The sequence below is a fragment of the Hylaeus volcanicus genome, chromosome 2 (assembly GCF_026283585.1).
Source record: "Hylaeus volcanicus isolate JK05 chromosome 2, UHH_iyHylVolc1.0_haploid, whole genome shotgun sequence".
NCBI lineage: Eukaryota > Metazoa > Arthropoda > Insecta > Hymenoptera > Colletidae > Hylaeus > Hylaeus volcanicus.
Window position 1 is genome coordinate 10,431,056 of NC_071977.1, and position 23,281 is coordinate 10,454,336.

Below are 23,281 nucleotides of genomic sequence, written 5' to 3' on the forward strand. Positions count from 1 at the left end.
ACAAATGCTATGTGAAGCATCGAAAATTCCATTTTCTACAAAAATATGCTGTCATTTTGTCCTCATTATTTCAATCATTTTATTTTAACTGTTAATTAAACTGTTAATTTTATTTTAACTGTATCTTGCTTGTGAGAATTTAGGAAAATATTTTGAACAAATCTGAATTGCAATTTTTCGTAAAAAACGCCCTATAATCATTATATTTAATTCCCAATATTAAATCAACAGTATTTGATTAAATCAACAAGGGATGTTTCTCTTTCCCTGGATACATATCTTGTTTCTGAAAATTTAGAAAAACGTTTTGAACAAATCTAAAATGCAATTTACGTAAAAAAGCCCTATAATAATCATATTTAATTTCCAATTAAATTCCGCATTAAATCAACAGGAAGCAAGTCGTGCGTTAAGTGAGCTACCCTTCGTCCCAGGAGTGTAAACATACGTCGAAAAATAAGCTCGATAGAACCATTATCCTAATCAACTCTAAAGCGACTGGGGACCACTCGAGCCGAGATCGTTTCGCGTGTCGCTGACGTATGTAGGCATTCGCGCGTACCGAGCACGGCGTATGAGCTCAGAGGCTCATGCGTACACGCGCGCAGGCACGCCGCGCGGAATATAATAGCGGGTAATACGATGGAACTGGGGCAGTTCTGCTTTGACGCGCGTCTTAGAAGCCTCCACCTGCTACGCTCCGCGCGCGAAATTTTATTTTTGGAAGCCACGATCGACAGTGGTTCGTTCCATAGCCGCGATTCAACCTTTCGCGCGTACGCGACGGGAATCCGAATGGAAGCTTGCGACGTTCGCGTCACCGTTGTTGTCTCTTCGTGACCGTCAGAGTCATCGTGTCTCCCGCGAGATACGCAACGATTACACCAGAACTTCCTCGACTCGGCTCCAAGACTTCACTGAAACTCCTCCAGGACTTTTGGTTTTGTGAATTCCTCCAAAGGACTCTGCTCGGTGCACATCCAGTGATCGAGTAAACGCTGAGAGCTCGAGAGCAAACTTCGAGGAGCGGGATAGTGTTGGTGCCTCGACGAGCCAGTTCGTGTACTCTTCGGGAAACTAGAGTGAGTTCATCCACTTCAATTTAATAGACGGTAGCGAGCAAACTCGCTAAGGTTGACTCGATGGAATGCAACAAGCATCTGCAACCGATGACCGTCAACTTATGCGCAGTCACGTCGAAAGTCACTTTCCTCGGTTCCGCGAGCATCGATGCGTCTTTTTGTTTGTCTTTCAAATGACTACTCGAGAATGCCGCCGCTTGGGTATGTACAAGGTGTTCCCGCAGGAATCCGTCATGTTGCAAGGACGTTCCTCTATGGGTCAAAATAAAATGGGATTTTCGTGTAAACCGTGGTTCTGGAAGTACCTTCGTGCAAGCGAAGCTTGCTCTCGGCGAGGAATTATTTAGCATGGGTTTTCATTAACAGTGGGATGATTTCTGTTGAGTTCATGGAGTTCGTTAGAACCCTTCGAAATAAAACTTAGAATTTAATTGAAATGAGATCCAGCGTTTATGGATGGATAGCAATGGCATTTCTAAAAGATGTAAGTGGAAAGTTTTTCTATGTTAAGAAGGATATATCAGATGAAATTGAATACGTTATATATATTGGGTTGTCCGGAAAGTCCATGTAGATTTTTGGTAGGTGGTACAGGTCTGAATATGTCGAAATGGTTGAAAACAAGTAACATGTATACATCCCTTAAAAGGTGAAAAGGTTGTGGAACAAAATGGCACCTATGTAATTCAATAAATACATGTATATATATTATATGCCTTTGAATTTTTCTTAGAAATTGGCACGAACTTTCTGGACAACTTGATATGTAACCGAAGCTACTGTCTTCAGAGCAAAGGACTAGAAATAACCTTCAATAGTCCCAGATTGCTTGAAAAGACAATTCAGTTATCCCCTTATAAATATGAGTACAAAATTAACGTTTCAAAACGATCAACAAAGTAAAGTCGTTATTTCGGGTACCTTTACTCCCTTCGCGAAACTTCGTGGTCCTGCGGTGTTTCAATCGGAGCATTTCCAGATCTACGATTTATGGGATTCTTCCGTTCTGCGTTGATCTGTTAAACGTTACCTTTGACACACCCTATATATTACAAAGTAGCGTATCAGATAATAATATTTACTTGATTCAAACGCCAAGATACGATGAACAAAAAAAAAGTAACATACTTCTCGAAGTAGGTGCTTTCTGCGTATTCGAATCGTGCATTGGTTTCACATTTTTATTTTTCTTATAAAAGTCTTCAAATAAAAAAATTCTGATTGGAATGCAAATGATATGTGAATATAGATTATAGGGGAAAAGCAAAGTATAATGTTTCTTTCCTGCGGAAATAGAATAATTTTCCTTACTCACAGTAGATATCATGCTGAATATCACGCATAAATCATTTTTCTTATTTACTATAGACATCTTAAAATCGGATTTTTCTGGTACGAGTACTTTCCTCGTTAAATACCACCGTAATATATGAAAAATTCTAATCTGTTTGAATCGTATGGAAAAAGTATATTTTATGTATTTGTTGACGGTTTACAAATTTCTGTGAACTGCACCCGATAAGTTAAAGAAAAAGTAGCTCCTCTTTAGATACATGTCTGATAATCACGATTAGCGAGTCGCAGTAACGTCAGCGTTACTTATACCTCGATTACTTGCGTGGCAAGTTGCTTCCATACAGTGGTGTGCATAATTTCTTATCGAGGCAAGGAATTTCGAATAACAAATAACATTCTCAAACTATTTAAGTTTTATGTTCATGCTAGAAGTCTAAAACAACATTTCTCACAATATACAGAACCATTTTGCACGTTGCAGAGTGAAATTAATTCTATTGATCGCATGACCACACTGACTAATGACTACAGCGACATTATCGATCTTTCCTGCAACTCGGCGCATCAATTCAAACGATCTTTGCCGCATTACATTGAAGTAGCTGTGAATATTATTCTTTTATATAATATTTCTTTAAATATCTTTCCTCTGTATTTTCATATTTTTTATATTTCTCTTATATTGAATTTGTATCACTTAGGGTTCTACTATTAATGACCAGCTTTTGATATGCTATTTGTTCAATAAAAATAACAGTGAATTATACGATCTTCTTATTGTGTTCAATAAAAGCTTGCCTGAATAACTGTTTAATCGAATAATCGCTGCGAATAAGTCGCTGCAGAGAGTTTTTATTCATCATCTATTATTCGAATAAAATTCTTCCCATCTCTGCTTCCGTGTGCCTTTTGATGGACACCTAGCAACTGGAGCCTCTTCCTGGCTCGTTACAATTATCAATTCGCAACACTTGCCATAGCATAGCACATTTGTATGCCGTGTCTTTAAAAATTGCTCAGTCACTTATTAACTCGTTCAATCGTGCGTAGTTTGCTTCACACGTAAATCACTTCTTAATTAATTAGCAATTATCGTAATCCAATTCACAACATTTAACGTAGCACGACATGTTCGAATACTATTCCTTTCTAAATTGAATAGCCATTTATTGACTCGTTTAATCGAGCGTTGTTTGCTTTAAATGACTCGGAAAATGTAAATTATTTCTGTGCTCGTCACGCCATCGATTCATCTTCGACGAGTGTGATTCGAAATCACGCGTGGTTCGTGCCATCGCGTTGCTATTCGACCATTCATTAGCTGGTGATTGATCGATCACATAATTAATACTTGTCCGAACATCTGCATTCGCGTGTGCACTTGCGTTCACGTCGAGAATTCTGAACACATAATGATTCGCCTGTTTCTCTGGAAAATCTCGATTCGTCTCGTTAATCGAGGCACACATAGTTGTTTCGGATCAAACAAAGGTCTACAGTGAGATAATGTGTTGCTACTTCGACGATGAGGGAATTTAGAACGAGCCTGTTAACATATCGTTTCGTTATCTGAGTATCAGATTTATGATCTTGATATGGTTATCGAAACAATAATATTGATTTATGAATTAATAATTGGCAACCACAGCAGAAAGCTTAATTTTGCTCGTATATTATTAATTCTGTTCGACTAAAGGCGAAGAAGAAAGATACGGCTGCGAAAGGAGCAATCGCAGAACTGATACGCGAAACCTTGAAGGTGATACCTCGGTGGAACTGTCTACAGTATTTGATATGTACGCATACTTCATTTACGTAACGGTTTCCCAGATTCGCGCCTCTTATCGATTGATGTCATAGCCGGAATACTATAATAATCGCATTGAATGTTTGTATTCGTTCCACGAACGGAACAAGTACACAAACATTCACGATTCGAAATACTTGAACATTTCTTCTCGACGTTTCATAGCGTTTCTGATTCTATTCGAATAAGTCCGTGTTTGAAGACCTCCGTGCAGTATTTAGCATGACTGATTATGAGAGATGCTAATTGCCAGCCGTATAAACGTCGGCGTCGTTCGCACTCCTGTTGAGTGTGCATGAAAGTTACATCGCTCCGATTCCCTGTCACTGTGTGCGCGCGTAGCGATTTCACGCACGAGGAATCTACATTCGAACCAGAAAGCATAAAAAGTCACAAACGTTGCACTTTAAACGCAACTTTCATATTTTAATTGGTTATAATACCGTACACAAAAGAATTGAATTCTGGAGGTACTACGAATAAGCTACTAATTAATTCGAAGCTTTTCTGGAATATCGAAACAGCCTCACGCGTTTTATGCATAGTAATTACAGCGACGTTGGCATCGATGACGCGTCGAAAGGATTAATCGACGCGTCCCATCCGAGACGAGCGAGCATCGATACATTGAGAAAAATTTGATCAGGTCGCATAACTCGTTCCGTATTAATGTGGATCGAACACCACGGAACTGATGAATATGCAAATGATCGTTGGCGAAAATGGTAGACCAATAAAATACCGCGTTGCCGTGATCGCATTTACAATGCGTCACTTTTGAAAAATACGCGTCCGATCCTCGATTCCCAATAAATTCACTGTCGGGCACGCTTGACTTCCTACGAAAGCCTAATCTCTCCTTGTCACTAAAGGGTTGTTATTACGTTTAATGAGATTCGCTTAGTTATGCATTCTAACAGATACTTCGATGCAGTTTCGCGTCTTGGTAATTGGCGAGATGAAATTTACGTTTCGACAGAGGTTCTCTATTCTCTGGTATAGTGAATACGTTCGCCTCTTTTTCGCAAAAAATTCTGTGCTCGTTCGTTGGAGTCATTAACATGAAAATAAAATCTTGAAACAACTTGGATCGGCGAATCAAACGCATTTCACGAAAATCAAGAAGAAAGGAAAAGAAACAGATGGCTTGAATTTCAATAACAAAAGAGTCAGCTGCTCAATTTCTTGCTAAAAGGATTATTTATTCTTTCGTCAATGTTAAACAAATACCGAAGTATTTATACTTTTGGAGATAATTCCAGGAGAAATAATTTCCTTCGTTACGAATACCAGTCACGATAACGAAAACGTAAATTTGCTTTCACTTGGATGTTTATTCCGTCTAGAAGGAGTTCGATTAATTTCACATTAAATCATTCGATCGGCGTGCGATTCATTTATATCTATCACGGACTGATTAATTACGCAAATCAACAATCAGTTAATACGCCATAGATTCTGCCTCTACATATCGTTGAAAGTGAGTTGGATATTTTTTCTGTTACGCATAATTTATTTTACGCTACCGCACAAGAGTGATTGATCATGTGACTAGTACAACTAAAAATTTTGATTTATTAAAGGAACACATATCCTAATATTTTCTTTTGTAAAAATAATATAATAAAATTTGATACTCGATACTTAAACAGTTGGGTAGCTTTGACTGAAAAAATTAGTCTCCTTTCAAATATTTTCTTTAAAACTAATATTTTAGAAGAATTATCAAATTGATGTTGAAACGCATGGAATTCTTTTCTTTTTGTAGAATCGAGCTTATATGATACGTAACTCGTCAGGATAAGCGTATTTTGAGCGGACAGTGGTGTCGTTGAACTTTAAGCTGATAGAAGTTCTCACATTTGAAACTGCTGAATCGAAACACGTTCGCAGCATTTGATATTACTGCTGATATTAGGTATAACGTAAGACAGTACTCGACGAACTCGCTGCGAACGCACACTAATGGACTCGTAAATCCGCCTACTTCACCACTGTAAAGAATCGTAAGCATGTTTGATGTAAGCGACTTAAACGCAGCTTCAGTCTCTATTGTTTTCAAACAAGTTGATACATTAGGTGCGTTAATAGTTTCGCAAAATTACTGGGTGTCCCTACAATAAGCGATCAATCTGTGCGGGCTTGCTCCACTCGCGTTGGCGATGAAAGAAGGTTCTGTGATCACGTGTCTAGAGGTGATTCCGTGTTGATTTTGGCAAGTACGTTTAGCTGGGTCAAGGAAGATGGATCTTGGAATGTGTATTGCACCTTGGATTTATACAAAGTGAAGGTGTTTTCACTGTTTCGTATATGTGTTGGTATTTCGTATGTAAGTACTACTAACACAAACTTCTTTCATAAAGTGGGGAAAATAGACTCTTCAAGTTTGGTTTACTATACTTCTTCGTACCACATCTAATTTAAATTTCTATGTCATTACAAAGTGTGTTAACCCTTTCAGACTTGAATTATCTTTTTTCTGGTACTAATGTAATTTAATATTTAGGGTTAACTTGGACTAAAATTCGTATGGAAAAAATACAAAGAATCCTAATAATATAGTTTTCGAGGAAAAGTGGTATTTCTTCATGTGCATAGATAAGGACATTCGTCATAAACAATAGTGTCGGTAATTTTTTAATTTTGTGTCCTCAACTGTGGACGCCAGGTCTAAAAATGTTAAAAACAGTATTTTAATCAGTCAACGCTTCAATAAAATATCGCACATAAATCGTGCCACAATTTACACTTCAAAAAAATTCATGCAAGAAAAAAATCGAACCGATTTATACGATCGATGGGAGAATATAACAATCTGTCATAACATAGTAGCAACGGCGAGTCCATAACTCGTAATGAAATCCAGGAACGAAAGCGTGAGGCTGGAGAAAGTAGACACGTAGGTAGAAAAAGGATCTGGTAGACGCATTAGCGCATTACAATCACGGGAAGTGCACTCCCGTCGGCGTCTATTATGTCTCACTTTGTCAACCGGGCACTACGACGTTCTTTGAGCGATGTTGTGCTCGTTCGAGTCCGTCGGCTTGGTAAAAAGTCGCGAGGAATTTCGGTCGGGACTCGAAAGTCTCTGCGCGATGAAAACGTCGGTCGATATTCATGTTCCACGTTTTATCGCTGTCCAACGTCATCGCATGCAATATCATTCCGATCTTCGTGTATTAATGAAGACACATGCGAGCCATAACCGTTATGACAGGACGCGAAGCACTCCTTTCGTCGTTATTTACGCACAATAAATTCATGCATGTATTCCAGAGGTTACGTAAAGTCGCGAGCTGAAGGAACGAGCGTGATTTTAGTGCTGTCGATAAGAAGCCATCGAATCGATAGCCGTCAACTTCGATAAGAACATTATATAACGTTGTTTAATGCTCTTGGAGAGTGGAAGCGTTTTATCCTAGGAGAAGGATTCGTAACGACACGCCAGTGGTATCGAGGGCCTGGCCATTTTAACACGAAATTCAAATTACGAATTATGGGGCATGATAGCATGACGCAGAAGGAGCGGAAGACTTGACGATATGAGTAAAGTAAAAGGTTATAGCGTTTGGTGGTGATTTAAGTTATATTTAATATTGTTCTTTTGAGGAAGTATACTTGTTTCATTTTGTTCGCTCCAACTATTATTAATCTATGTTTTTTTTTTTAATTAATGTGGATTCGTTTTATCCTCAATTAAAATCGAAGACAATTCTATCGTTATTATTTTGTTTGATTTCAAATACACGTTTGAACAGATTCTTCCTTTTGAATTATCGCGTAATGTTTGTCCATCATTATTCGTACCGGAAGATCGAACAAATTCCGCGCCATTATCACGTAGTTGTAATAAATCGTCGTTCATGGGAACGCTAGCGGTGAATTATCGCGAGGGTTATCCCGTGCTTGTAGTAGGCGCGAAAAAAGTGCCGGGAGAGTTATAATATTGCACTTATATGTGCACTCGTGTTTGATTACCATAAGTATGAGCTGGGCAGGCGAGCGCATGCATCGGCGCTCATTTACGTTTAACAGCCCTCCATCGTGTACAATCTTATTCGGAGTTTAAGGTTAATTGGCACAGCCTCGCGCACTTATTTACATCCGCGCAATCACAAATCTCCGCTTTAGACAGGAATTATCGATCGTAAATTACTTAGTACACTGTACGCGACCCGAAGTGTACTTACGATTGCCTGTTTCGAAAACAAGAAACGATAATGGGATCCTTATTCGACAGAGGTGAAACGAAGAAAAGGGTCCTTGCGTTAGCCTCGCCTGTGAAGAACGCGCACGATTACCAAAATATCTTAATTTTCCACTTTCGTGCTGGAAAGTCGTAAAAATGCTTTCGTATCAGGTACACGGATTAAGTAACCGGTATGTACGCGATACTTTCGTAAATATTGATCACAGGGAGAATTGGCGACGAACAAATGTAGCATAATTTGAGGCCTTCGTGCCTGGTGACCTTGTCACTTGAGCTGATATCGACTTCAAGACCGCCATACATTTTGTTTAGTGGAAAACAGTCTTTTCTTATTAACCTTTCGAGTGTCAGAGGAAATTTTCTAGACTTCCTTTATTAGAAAAAAAAAATACTAATAAAACGTTATAGGTTTAACAAAAAATAAATTTGTATAAAAACAATATTTTCACAAAAACTTGAACTTCAATTTTGTTTGTAAATAAACATAATTTATTGTGTGTTAAAATGAATCCTTTCAGTTATTTTTTCTAATTTTGTAATGAGTTATAGCACTTACAACTTCGAGGAGCGATATAGCGCTCCTTGGCACTCAAAGAGTTGAAGCGTGAACGCTCTGACGTCTACAATTATTTGCCATATTTACTTTAAATTCGACACAAATGAAATGTAACGTAAAGGTCACTAAAATTAAAAAAGTTTGTCAGTTCCTAGTCAAGTACTTTCGCGTTCAATTGTCCCCGAAGCTCGCAATCAGAAACAAACGCCTAAGTGGGGCAGTAGGGAACTAAATCTGTTTTCTGTGGCGAGCAATGTTCAAATTCATTCCGTGTCGCGACCTGCATTAAACACGTCGACACGAGCGCACTTCGCCGCGAATAATTATGCAGTAGGATAGCATGGTACGCGATAGGTGGCCGCGCCGTAACTCAATTTGTGGCGAAATAAATCCTGATGCGTATGACGAATCGCGTGAAACCGCGTGCGTGATCGTCACAGCGATGCGTCACGAGGCGTGAACCGACGTTCACGGACCATCGTCGGTGTGTTTATTATTGCAAACGGAAATAAAAGTAATGCGAGTCCTGCCTATGACATCAGCCGGCCAATCAATCCGTTTTGCATGATGATGCATGAAGTGCATCGGATGAATGCCATGTGAGAATATCGTTGGTATCATCTGGGTGTGGGCGCCACAAACTTCGCCAGCAGAAATCCCACCCCCCTCTCCCCCAGCAATTATGCGTCGGCACTTTTTCGACACGATTCGCATTCTACAAATTACGTCCGAATTGTAGGCACGAACCTGACTAGCTGGTAGGTCTCGAGAAATAAAAGATGTAAACGTTCTAGTTCAATTTCAATAGTACCTTGTATTAAATTTTCAAACTTAAAAATGGCTTGGGGTAGATACCTTTAATATTAACACATTCTAAGCAAGTTTCTTAATTTGTAATTATAGACATGTATATTAACAAATAATTTCGATGATTAATGTTTGGTAGAATGAGTAATCAGTATTTATGAAAGATAGTTCACTCCTGACCTTTCTCAATTTCTGCCCACAACTTTGAACCACCCTGTACTTCGAATATACAGCGCCTGAACCGCAAGCTTCGCGACTGTCGAATGGAAAGTCGATCATCGTCGGCGACACCGTACTACCTACTTTGCGCCGATAATAAATCAGTAAACTATAGTCGGCCATCGAACTGAAATTGAATTTCATTCAGCCGCTCGACGAACATTCCAGTTTTAGATCTACGAAGCGATTCGCTCGGATCGCGTTTATTATTATTAACACCACCTTCCATTGGGCGCGACTAGTGGTTGGCCAACGTTGGCTGTCTTGTAAATTCGCCCAAATGGTCGCAGAACGAAACTTTATTAGCGCTCGCGCAAAGGGTTCAACGAGGGCGAATAAATTCGATACAAACGAGGATTAAACGCTGATTACAGGGTTTCACCTACGTGTTCGCCGTTCGTGCACAAACACTTGCATCGTCTAAGTGCACTTGCGTCTGCCAGTGACACGGCGTCACGCATCGCAGCCCAACGTTTTCAAGAGCGATGTATTGTTACCGATGAATGCATTCGCGTTTGCACTTCTGTCGACGCAATACATTCTATCATCAACCAATACAAACATTTCCAGCAATGGAAATAATAAGTGTGCATCAATAATAAATGTATGAAGGGACAAGGAGATGTTTACATTTCCTGTTTGATATTTTCTACAAGTCTGTTTTAATAAACAGCATTTGCGGTGGGAGTTTCGCGAAGATAAGGGTATTGCTCCCTTTGTATTAAAAAAAGTCCAGTCAGAACTTTGCTTGCTGACAGCTGAGCTTCGACTTTCACTGGAGATCGCCCACTTATTAAACGCCAGACCACACTGAATCGCTATGTTCCTGGGGTATGCACCCACATTCATCTATTGTTCGAATACATTTGAAAAATGCTTCTACTTCCTCTTTCCGAGGAATTTTTGCGCAATTAAACCTGCATTGTAAGAGTTCCATTTTATCTTTCAAGGAAGAAATTATTTCTTGGTAATGATCGTTCAATAACAATTTTATATTTTGCCCATGGAGATCGTGTTTCAGAAAATTCTTTATTTCATTGGATATCTGTTGTATTTTCCATAAACATAAAAATAGTAGCATATCTTGAGCATCGTTTAAAGAATTGTTTGTAGACTTCTTCCATGTAATTCAGGTATGGTTGTGTCATTAATCTGACAATTGACACTTGGTCTCCGTTTTTACTCTCATCATTCCTCGAGTACTTGCAATTTCGAGCCACAGTGTACGTTCTCATTGGCACGTGTCCAGTGAAATTTGCAGAGCTATCAAGACGTACAAATGATAACTTTCGTTAAGAATTCCTCGATTCACGTAATCCTAAGTCTAGCTACCGAGAAGCATTCCTCGACTGCAGTTCCGTTAGGATTGCCTAGAATCTAGGCCCTAGATTCTAGTTGTCCACTGGTCTATTCTCGCAGTCCGTGGAAACGCATCGTCAATACGATCATTTAAGCGGCTCGCAGCGTTTCTGGACTGTGTTCGATGTTGGTTACCATTTTATGTCTATATTTAGATGTGGTCCAGCTTACGTCGATAAACTGGGCCGAATTGAAGCGCTCCCGTAATACTTGTTATCGGTCCAAAGGAAATTCCTCGCCATTATTCTCGACACACAGTATCGCTAACGACAACTATAATGCTCGTCAATTAATCTTGGTGTCTAATTTTCTTGTTATTTTCTGATACAGCGTTAGTACATAAAATTGCACGAAACATATAATTCTGTATTGGAAAGCAAAAAAGTCCTTTGTGAAAATTGAAGCGAAGATCGGAACATTACAATAAAATATTTCTAAAGCATTTTGGATACTTAAAGCCTTTGATTTTGAAAGCAGTATTTAAATGTATGAGAACAAAATGTCTACAAGTCCTGTTACTTAAATTTAGAAGACTTCTAACTATAAATTCATTCGGCAGTCGACCCAATTTTGTGGTATGCGCCACTGCAAGATCGTCCACGACCTCGTTAACAATCGTTTGTCGCTCGTTTCGAAGAATTCGCACATAAATTCGAATCCGTTTCGCGTCCCCATCTCGCGAAGGATCGAATAAATTTGCATTAACAAGGCCCGTAGGTGGGCGACGAAGATACCAGATCTAGATGGCTCAATGACAAATTGAAATTAGCTGTTTAGAGATAGTTTGATTCGCCGCTGTTGTTGGCTTCGTTTGCGAGAAGATAAATAAAAAACAAGGCGAAAAAATCGAAACGGAACACGCATTCCCCCGCTTAACGAGCTTGTTTCGCGTTCGTTGAATAAAGTTATACGTTTCCTAGTATCCGACAGGTGACAGCCACCCGGAGTCATTCGGACACGCGTAATCGGATTTCGAAGATAAATGGTCTTTGGCCCAACGGAGCATTTTATTCAGCGAGCGTTACATTGTCATAATTCCCGCGTATCTATTAGTCGCGATGACTCAATTATTTAGCATGTTTTCTTGGAAGACACTCCTCGCGGTCTTAATCAATTTTTATTTCTCTGTTAACTGCTTCTGTCTAACATCAATTTTAAATTAATTTTTCTTGTTCTCAGATGTGGCAGTTAACATTTTGGACGTATTTTCTGCTGATCGCGTTATCGCTAGCGCCGGTCCAAAGGGTCGTAGGATGCTCTTGCATGCTGAGCCATCCCCAAAAGCTGTTCTGCGTTTCAGATTATGGTAAGTGTCTATATTCTTATTAAAAAGAATTTTTCTATGCTTAACAAAATATTGTGGTTAATGCTTATGAGTTTAAACACCAATGCAATTATTATTCTTCAGAATAATATCGACTTTCAATAAAGACTGCACCTCTATATTAGCCTTCTACTCTTTTCTAAATATTTGGAGATAACTCTATACCCTGACAGCATTCTTTTCTACCTTCCAGTCGCCGTGGTGAGAGTGAGGATGGCGATGCCCGTGAACGAGCACGAGATCGCCTACAACGTGAAAGTCAATAAAGTCTTCAAGGTTCGTACGTCTATGGAAATTCCTAGCTTTTACTACTTGCGTCGCTTTACGACGATCGTACGCGTCTATCTGATACGAAAACGTTTCATTAGGAGCGGAACAACCTGAATCCAGTCGACTTCCCCAAGAAAGAGTTTTTATGGACGGCGTCGACGGACGGCATGTGCGGCGTTCACCTCAAAGTTGGCGACACTTACGTCGTGGCTGGGGTAATAATCGGAGGACAAGTGCGTATATCAATTTGTGGCTTGGCGATGCGGTGGTCTGAGGTGACCAGCAGACAGAGGAAAGGCTTCAGAGGCCTCTATCATCGCGGCTGTGTGTGCGAGGTGAGCGAAGAATGTTCCCTGTCAACGCTATCTTGTCCCTAAGTGTTCACCTTTTTATACGCGAGGCTGTTTGCTTTCGAAACTGAAGAAGCAGTAACAGGAAAACTTAATGCGTTTCTGAGTTCGATTTGAACGGCGTTCTTCAAATTAAAAATGATACAAATCTTTAGATTTGCACTCGTAGTCGACAATAGCCGACAGTTATTTCGGAGATTCTCCAATGCCTAGCTTCACCACATGGCTTTCGTTTCGAGAATCGCCAGAAGCCGGCAGTTGACCACGGGCCGTTCAAGAATAAAGATTTGTTAGAGTTTTATTTTCAATTTCCTAATATCGTCCTGCCAGCCCGAAATATCCTGGCTACACACCGATAATTTGGGAGCTGACAGAGTTAACTGCTCTCCAGAATATTTCAGAGAAGTTACATCGCCTTCGTTCTTTGTTCTTCAGATCGATTACACACCTTGGTGGAAAAAGGGGGCCGTTCTGGAAAGCGCAGGAAGGAAGCGATGTTTATGGGAGAGCGCGCCAGGTCCTCAAGATTGCCAAGAAAAATACGGAGTGTGCGTGGCAGGGCCAGGTGGATGCTCTTGGACTCCATCTGTACCTTACAAGAATTGCATCAAGGAACACCAGCGGAAACGCGAGCAACAAAGGTTGCGAGAACCTTAAGATCTTCCCTCCGCGTGCAGTTGCTGATCCTTCTGTTAGAAGTTGCTCGTGGCACCCTTCGACACAACTGTACACGTTAATTTCGTAAGATTCCTAACGGCGATCGCCGTTGATTGTGCGAAGGAGCGTCTGAAACGCAGCACACCGTATCGCGCGAGTCGAAAAATTAATGCTCTTTGTTTGGACGCGCTTATTTATTTGCAACGAAACACGTAAAGCGTAATACATCGCCAATATTCTCCGAAAGAACTTGCCGTCGAGTAAATTGGATGCACGTTTATTTATTCGGAGAGAATGGCATTAATTTATTGACCAACGGTCACGTTTCTATCATCGTGTCGCGTTCTATTTATTGCGTCGTTTATTGCGTTCTACCAAGCGGTGTCAATTCGGAAGGTTGCGTCGACGAGTGCAATAGACGTTGGCGAATAAACACGAGGTAGCGAACCGAATGGTTAGAATGCTGACGTTTAAAGTTTCGTACAATTTGCTGACGAATACTTGAAGCTGCTTGCATTTCCTCGACGTATTATTCCATTGCGAAGCGCATAGCATCGAGCTGAATCTTTCTCGCTTAATTAGACGCCGTTATGATTTATTTCCTCGATACGGACCTCACTGCTTTTAATATTCGAACGATCAAAGGCGTAAAGTGCATTTACTCGATACTCGAGTCGGTTACGTTCGAGAAGAATTATTCATAAAAAGGTCTTCATCCCCTGAATACCTTCAGGGGAGTTTTCAATCTTCCATCTCAGCCGATGCTGTTAACCTCGTTTCGTTTAGTTCAATAATTCTTGCAGGTTCGATAGTAACGTAAATGGATGTACGTAAAAGCTGAAATAGTAAGAGCAACGAGCATTTTCAACATCGATTGGCCCACCCCCCCTTAGCTGTACATATAGGCTACTAATGTATATTACGCATTCTTAAATTATTCTCATTTATTGTTTCGTTGTACGTAGCTTTGTCTTATTCGCGTAAGAAGCTGCTGACGTGTATTTAATTTCGGATGCAGCCTTGCACGAATCTCTGAATACTGAAAAGATACAGTATCGAATATGACGCTCCAGGGCTGATAGCGTTACAATAATGACGCAGAGTAGATATCGTTGTAAAATTTGTTTTTTCCCCCCCTTTTTTTTGTGTTATTTCATTATTCAGAGAGTGCAGCTGCTGAGCGTCGTATTACGAATGTCGTAACCGATTAAGTTCTCTGTATCCAATACGAAACCCTGGACGTGGGTAGAAATTTAGTACAAACCACTAAACGCGCGATATGACGGGAGTTAGTCGGCATTTCCTAGCACGAAAACGCACGTTAACTCGTAACGACGTACTTTTAGCTTAGTTCTTCCATTTGATAACTTTTGTAAGTATTATATACTACTTAAATGATGAGTAATAAACGAGAAATATATATTTGTTCGTTCTCTAGACGACGTCCTGTTAGTGCAGTCATTTACTCACCATTTCGCGATGATTGGGATAGTAAGTCTGTTCGATGAGGGGGAAGTTGTCCTTTCCCAAGCGCCGCTGAAGACCCAAGAGGTGCGCGAACACCCAAGGTTTGTCCTAGAAGAACGACTGCGATTGACTCTGTTTCTCATAGATTTGCGACGGTATTTGTATTATTGTCCTACTTAGAACACGTTCAATTTTATTTCTTGTGAATCAAGTTCATTGTATTCAACGGAATGTCTGCGGGAGACAAAAGGAAATTAATTGATCTGTTCTGACCTACATGAAAGAGTATACCTAATTTTATTTTGGAACAAGTTTTCTACTGAACCTTTTAGCTAGATGAAAGGCCCCTCAATCAGTTTACTCTTTATCAGTACCTTTTTTTCAAGTATGAATTTAATGAAGCCTATTAAAGCAGTTTATGTTATATCAGGTCACTTTATACTTATATTTTTATACCCTGATAAATATAGATCAAAGATTTATTTGTGACTCACGATCGACACCTTTTAGGACCTACGTTCAACCTACTAATCGCCCTACAGCTTCACGGTGTCAATTTAACCGAGATCCAACGCGTTGAAATATTTTCAACGAACATTTGCATAATATTCACCTGGAAGTTGTAAATTGCTGTGAGATTGTTAATACTCGGGACACCTCCGTACATCAATCCAAGAAGAAGGTTCTTGTTGTCTTCCCCCGCGTCCTTGAGGTTTTGTCGTATCAGGACGAAATCAGGTTTGAAGGATCTGTCAAAGGAATTTTGCTCGAGTATACGTCGAGCAGCAGAGCTTGAAGAATTAAAAGGCAGGTGTCTTACCGAATGACCTTGGTCCCGTTACGATAAACTGCCATGGACACGACAGTGCCAGCCTCGCTGGCTGTCAACGACAATTCTCGAAATTCCGCTTGTTCTACGCGGATCTCATAATCGCCGTGAAGTCTGCGACCTCGAAAGTATTTGCTCCAGTCGGTGTTCTGGTCGTCGATAACCAGAAGAGTGAAGCAACGGTCCTTGTTGAAGGATGGCCTCGTTGCGCCGGACACTGCCGCTCCCAGGATCGATGCACCCTAATTGTCACAATCAAAGCCTGTGTAATTATTGACAGAGCTGGTGCCCCCATAGGTTGTTAACCCTTTCAGACCTAGCGTCCACAATTGAGAACACAAAATTTACTATCACGACAAACTAACGTGTAAAGGAGTACCTGGTCGCGAGCAGCGCCGGTCAAACTCTGGACCCTCTGGAGCAGACTCTCGCGAGTCTTCGCTGGCGATGAGGGTGCACTGGTGGTCCTGGATCCAGGTCTCAGGTTAAGGCTGAGATCACCGCCGACAGGCTGAGGAGGGCCTGGTGGCGGTGCTCCAGGCACCGGTGGCTGACTGGCTGGTGGTACCGGAGTCGGTTGCGACTGAAGCGGCCTATCCGGCGTCGCTTGATACGATTGGGACGAATCCCTGGCCATGGAGGCCAGCCCAGAGTCTGTGCTTGGTTCATCGTCGAGCTCCGAGCTCAAATCCCCTGACGAGAACCTGGAAGACAAGCTATGGTGGTGGTCGTGATAGTGGTAATCGGTCGTTTCGGCCCGTTATCTCTCACAACTCTTTTCGCATTCCCATTATTTAGTTTTATTTAGCTCTTTTTCTGTCACGTGGAAAACTGCACATCGATCAGCCAGTGCTCGGGGGATGGATGGCGTGGATGGCGTCTGCGATGATGGACGATTTGCTGATTGCCGGTTTGCATGCGTGACGGGTGACGACACATTCGGTTCGGATGCCCAGAGCTTCGGTGATGGACGCGTCGCTTGCGGTGTTGCACGCGTGAAATGCGGGGTAACGCTCACGTGCTTTGCAAAGCCAGGTTGTCCCTCGCGAGATAATTAGGTGGCGTTTAACGGCGAAGTAATTAGGCCCTACCGTGGCGTGTCCGGTGACACGCGACGATGAAAACTGGTACGCGTTTAGTGTAAACTTCGCTGTTACCGCGCGATCGTGATCCGGATAATAGACTAGTCGATGTAAGACGACAACCGCGTTCAATCTGATTCTATCCGCGCCATTGTGTCCCTGAATGGGCGCTATTGTAAAGTATCGAGCTTCAGGCTGACATCGCGTGATACCAAAAGCGATTCTCTAAACAACTACATGCAAACACCTTGGATCATCAGATTGGAGCTTCGCGCTGAGTGAACAAGATATTTTACGTTCCGTGTTGTAAATAGAATAATCAGTAGTATGAGCATCGTCCAACTTAAATACGTGTATTTTATTTCCTTTAGAAACGTTCATTCCAATAGATCTCACAAATTGTTACTCGAGATGATCCAATAGCAAGATGGAAACGTTTAAAAGTAAATAAAGACAAGCCAACCCTGTACTACTAACTCTTTAACTTACTTAATATGTAATCAAACAGTCATCATTAATATATTTTCCTTAAAAATTAATCCATCTGCCTATGAATTTATAATAAATCTAACAGTGCATTTATTCAACATACAAATATTTAATCTAAAGGAAAGTATAAGTATTGGATTACCCAGAAAGTTCGTGTCAATTTTTAAGAAAAATTTAGAAGCCCATTTGAATTTTGATATATACAGTTAGTCTCGTAAGTACTCGTACTCTTTGCGTGTATTCAAGAAATTTGTGTAAATTAAATGATAAGTTTGATGTTTTTAAATAAATGTTTGATGACTGATTGTATATTTATTGACTTATATAGGTACTATTTTGTTCCACAACTTTTTTATCTTTTACGGGCTATACACATGTTATTTGTTTTCAACCATTTCGAAATATTCAGACCTGTACCACCTACCAAAAATCGATATGAACTTTCCAGACAAACCAATACTTGCCAAGTGTCCAAATTTAATTAATATTTTCTCTGCTTCTATGTATCAAAATAATTTTGATTATCCGCGAGAACGATAACGTTCACGAGCGTTCCAAGTGAATAAATGCGCTGCTTATTACACCATCAATTCTGATATTGTGTTTTCAATCGGGTGATTAATCGAAGTACGGTATTTTGATTTCGCGAACAAAGCTACGGCCCTTAATTAAAATTATCACTCCGTTATTCCCTGCTCGTGAAACTCGATTTATCGTTTAATTATAGTTTAACGGACGAATCAGATAGCCAGCACTCGGTTAATTGAACGAGCAATTTATCGATCAGTCTGCGTTATACTGTATCGCGCAATATGGACGCGTATTAAATCAACTTTGTATCGAGATAACTGTTCGTCACTTTAGGCTGTTATTATGTTCCTCTATGCACGGATTCGACGAGAAAGGTGGTGAATTTCATGTTTTTTCGATAACTTAATTAACTTATTCGTATTTCTCCAATGCAATTTGCATGGGTCGAAATTCTTTTCTAATATTAAACGAGAGTAATTAATAAACAATGACTATTCTCGGTGATTCGAGCAGTTTATTCTCGTTCAACCGGATACGTGTAAAAATAAATCTTTGCAACCTTCAACGCGGTCGTCTTTAGATTAAAGATATCTAGTGTCTAAAATAGATAATGTTTAAAGTGAGAGTTGGTGTAAATATACAATTTTGAAGTACTTTCAAACACTTAAATAAACAAAGTCGAAGCTTTCAAATATCTTGGGAAAATGCTCGACGATAATTTTGCGCAACAAATCCACCAACGTTCCAAAGAATTTTATTTATTTGCTTGAATTTAAACACGAACATTTTCCAACCATTATTTTACCACCTATCCAACCGAGCAACAATAAACTGCTCGTCATACCAACAGTCGTTCATCGCGATACGCTATCGATACATTCAATTCGAAACCGGAGGAAGCTAGAGAAACAGAATAACTTCCTGGTGCAATAATTATGCGGCAGGAATGCCCTGAGACTTACCGGCTACGCAAAGAAATTTATGAAAATACCTAAAAGATACAGATCGCCTGTCGAGAGGCATTCGTATCGCGGCAATCTTAAACGCCTCGCTTCCGAATTCCTCGAGTCTTCCCCAGACCTGCTACAGGGAAGTTCCAGGGATTCCATCGAACAATTGTGATCTTGCGCATGCAGAAAAATGTAGTCAGCGTTCGGGGATGGAACAGTGAACTTACCTCCGTTTCAGGTAGTTAACATTGGAGGTGAAGGACTGCCGAAAGCTGGAGAATGAAATGTTGCCGGGTGATGGAGCTGTTCCACAATATTTGGCGCAACCGCCGCGGCCGGTAATTTTGCTGGTTGACACCGACTTCGTCCGCCTGACGAAAACCGCTCGGTACCTCTTCCCTCGGCTTCTCGAGGCTTTCGAACGCGATGGTCTTCCTGTTCCTCGTGCTGATCAGGTGGCAGATCGGGGCTGTACGAGTCGTTGCTCGCGCGACGTTCGTCCGATTCGATGTTGCGTCTCTTGTCGAGTTTCGGGATAAACTTCAACGTAAGGTAATCCGAAAGGAAAGGATGAACTAAGAGAGGTGAGGAAGGAGAAACTAAACAATCCAAGTTGAAATCTGCAAGGGGAACCATTGCTGGCTGTTAGCGAAGGTATTTCATTAGGGTAGATGTCTGTGAGTCTTCTAGGACACTTGGATCTTGTTTGCTGGGAGTAATGGTACGTGTGAAGGTGGTTGGTAATTGGAGAAAACATCCGAGTTTATTTTGCACTGGTCTTGTTAGACGAAAAGGAGAGGTTATGAACGAGGCGGAGGACTCTTGGAAATTTTTGTTGGGAGTGGAGAAGAGGGTTGCAAGAATTCGAGTAAACTTGGATGTCTGTGATAAATGATTCGTGTTGCTCACAATTTTCTTATAAATATCCAATTTATTTCATTTCCGAGAGACCACATAACTGAAGATAACTGTAAAAATTTGCTTATCACAAACAGTGGCTTTCAGAAATTTTAAAAATACTTCTCGATGTTAGAAGAACACGACTTGTATTGAATTCTAACTTCAGAAATTTTCTAAAACATATATAACATAAATAATGTATAAATTTTACATACAATTTTATATGTAATTTTATGTAATTTTTATATGTATGTATACGTAATTTTTTAATTTAAGTTGAGTTACACACGTTTAAGAAAATCTCTGAAGTCGAATTTTAGAATGAAATACAAGTCGTATTCTCCCAACATAGAGAAGTATTTTTAACATTTCTGAAAGCCACAGTTTTTTTTTGTACTGGTGAAAACCAGCGGCAAGCATCTTTTGTAAGCCAGGCGCGATAAAAGTGTCCACGTGAAACATTTATGCGCGCGAGATGAAGACCTCTTGCAGAAATTTAGCACAGCAAAAGTGGAGCTTGATATCCCGCTGATCGATACGGGGCGCAGCGTGACTTTACATGATGTGGGATTTTTACACGACCCACGTTTTGCTACTCTGTGTTCGAGCAGTGATTTCGTGTGAAGTATCAGATTGCAATAAAGACGACCGATAACGAGTTATTGACTTCCGTCAACACTCTGCGGGGGTACTAATTGTTTCCGGGAATGAAGGAAAGGAGATGCACAAGAATAAAATTCGAACTTATGTAATCTTCAGATTATGCAACACGCATAACATTATAACAGGATGCTTTGTTAAATAGATAAACATACCGAAGCAATTATTAATTAATTTACTCAATACAGGGAAAGAATGTGTCAATACTGTTTCTAGTCAAAAAAGAAAAATGCAGGACTTTTGAAAAAACCGAATAGTTAAAAAAATAGTTCTGCACTATCTGCGTGTAGATAAATTCATAATTATTAACCCCTAACGATCTATTTCAAGTAACATTCAGTTACAATTACTGTGTGGGTTGCATAAACTGAAAGTAAGCTCGGCTTTCACAAACTGTATAATTCAATTTCCTTGTATACCTTCTAGTTCACAGATATTCCTCAACAACTACAAAACGCACTTACATACCAACGGTTTAATCACCTGGCGAAGAGTTGAATGAAATCGTCTTACGTCGAAATAAACTACTTAAACAAATGGTTTAACTCGTTTAAAAGTTCCGTAGCGCTCAGCGAGGAGAGCTCAGGATTTCGTCGAAGTTAGGACATTAATCCCCGTCTCGTCTCCGAAGGCATTATCCAATCACAAGTACGGTGAAGTTTAAATTAACGCGGTTCTACGCTGCATGCGACACCTTGACAAACTGTCTGCATTCAATTAATTTCAGTGCGCCCGAACTTGATTGAATTTCAAATGAGCTCCGACGAATTTCAGCCGCCGTTAGAATTTCTTCGCGTTCTAGCGCGTTTCAACCTTGCAACGGCATTCCGAAAGAAGATTCTCACAGTTCGTTTCCCGGTTGAAACGAACTTGATACGCTCGGAACTTTGTGCCAGCCGATGAACGGATCCTGATAGCCGTTTCTAATTTTATTGCGTCGACGAAGCTGCGAAGCGTTGACAACGGGGAGGGATGAACGACGCACAGACCATCAAATCGATAGATTTCGCGACACACCCTACTCTTCGAACACCAAATACGTAAAATTTAATATGCTACATCGACGTGTACCGTTTTAGTTCGACAGAAGAAAGTTTCCCGTTGAATTTCTTTTATTAATTTTCTTAAAATTGTTTCGAGAAGTACGCGTGCAAGTGCATCAAAGTTTAACATCAATATTCCAAGAGGCCTTTATTATTCGCGTTATCTGTAGAGGGTTCAGCTTAGGCTCTAGTAATAATCAATGACGGAAGAGTCCCTAGGTGTTAGGAAAGGGCAGGCGCATTGACCGCCCAAAGCTGCGCGTACGGAAAACGTTCCCGTTCGCGATGACAAAATTGCACTCGAACAAAAGATACTTACCAATTCACTCGAACTGTTCAAAGTGAACGATACACCTTAACTTTCCTACTTGTATATTTCTTAACTCGTAAAACGTCTTGCCATTACACGTCTACGTTTTTCATAGGAAAAGTTGCATGCTATACTAAAATTATATTGTTTTCGTATTGATTCGATCAAGTTGTTTCTAACGGAATCTAGTTCGACTAATTAAAATCCCACTTCTTAATTTATTTATAGTAAACGGTTTACAGGTGCTTCCCTGACGATTGAGGATTAGAATAAAAATCGCACACGCATGAGGCTGACGTACGAACCCGCGGGAACGCTTGTCAGATCATGCTTGCCCGGAACTACTGACCTGTCGTCACCGATCAACACTCTATCGCCGAGGTTATCTATTCCCGCGTAAATCTAAATCGAATACTAATGGCGATAAGATGGGAATCGCAAATGACAGTACACTCTTCTCCATTAGAATAAAAGGCGAACAAAAACCTACGCACGAAGTTTTAACATACCATAAAATTTGTATTCGAATATTGTAGAATAATCTGTAGAAAAGAGAAGCCGTTACTCCTCTTCTTAATTTACATTAAGTATAAATTTTTTCCAATAAATCTCGACGCGAGTAAATTTTACCATCTCGCCATTATTCAATTACAGGTAAGCTAAGACTCGACTGTCAACTTAAATCACGACATAGCCCGTTCGAAGAGGTTCACGAGATCCCTGCCAACCGAAAGTGGATTCCCCCGTTTCTTTCGATTCCCCCAGTGACCGTTTGTGGGACGGAAGGTTTGCTCTGACCCTCGATCTCCTGACCAGGAGTCGCAGCACTAGGGTACCAAAGAACTACGCTGCTACCGGGATGCGAGCCCGCCGTGCTATCGAGAGACTCCCAAAACCCTTTCTTTTCTACCACGATTAACCGAAAACGAGCTCTGTCCCGAAAGTGGTCTCTCGATCGTTAATTCTATCCTTAGGTCTACGTTCTAAACGCACTTAGATCGCAAGATTTGAAAAACTGGTACTCACCTGTGTCGCGTGCGTGTACTACCCACTAGTTTGCCGGTGAAGCAGTGAGCCTCGAAC

At 40.5% G+C, this 23,281-nt stretch overlaps 2 protein-coding genes across 7 annotated transcripts in view; one reads left to right on the forward strand and one right to left on the reverse strand.

Moving 5' to 3' along the window:
• Window positions 1-15,379, forward strand: part of LOC128872873 (metalloproteinase inhibitor 3) — a 33,638-nt gene extending 18,259 nt beyond the window's left edge. Inside the window, exons 1-5 of one of the 5 annotated variants that reach the window (XM_054115997.1) lie at window positions 940-1,082; window positions 12,516-12,642; window positions 12,854-12,936; window positions 13,029-13,265; window positions 13,716-15,379. In XM_054115997.1, the coding sequence (XP_053971972.1) occupies window positions 12,516-12,642; window positions 12,854-12,936; window positions 13,029-13,265; window positions 13,716-13,937 (669 nt within the window). In that variant the 5' untranslated portion in view covers window positions 940-1,082 and the 3' untranslated portion in view covers window positions 13,938-15,379. Of the gene's footprint in view, window positions 1-939; window positions 1,083-1,533; window positions 1,567-6,169; window positions 6,192-6,270; window positions 6,515-12,515; window positions 12,643-12,853; window positions 12,937-13,028; window positions 13,266-13,715 lie in introns of those variants that run through there. The other 4 variants (XM_054115996.1, XM_054115999.1, XM_054116000.1 and 1 more) reach the window with 4 other exon arrangements.
• The window catches only part of LOC128872871 (synapsin), a 54,354-nt gene extending 31,073 nt beyond the window's left edge, over window positions 1-23,281 (reverse strand). Inside the window, exons 1-6 of one of the 2 annotated variants that reach the window (XM_054115993.1) lie at window positions 23,225-23,281; window positions 19,513-19,905; window positions 16,613-16,937; window positions 16,225-16,475; window positions 16,018-16,153; window positions 15,408-15,512 (exon numbers count right to left, since the gene is read on the reverse strand). In XM_054115993.1, the coding sequence (XP_053971968.1) occupies window positions 15,408-15,512; window positions 16,018-16,153; window positions 16,225-16,475; window positions 16,613-16,870 (750 nt within the window). In that variant the 5' untranslated portion in view covers window positions 16,871-16,937; window positions 19,513-19,905; window positions 23,225-23,281. Of the gene's footprint in view, window positions 1-15,407; window positions 15,513-16,017; window positions 16,154-16,224; window positions 16,476-16,612; window positions 16,950-19,512; window positions 19,906-23,224 lie in introns of both variants that reach the window. The other variant, XM_054115994.1, reaches the window with a different exon arrangement.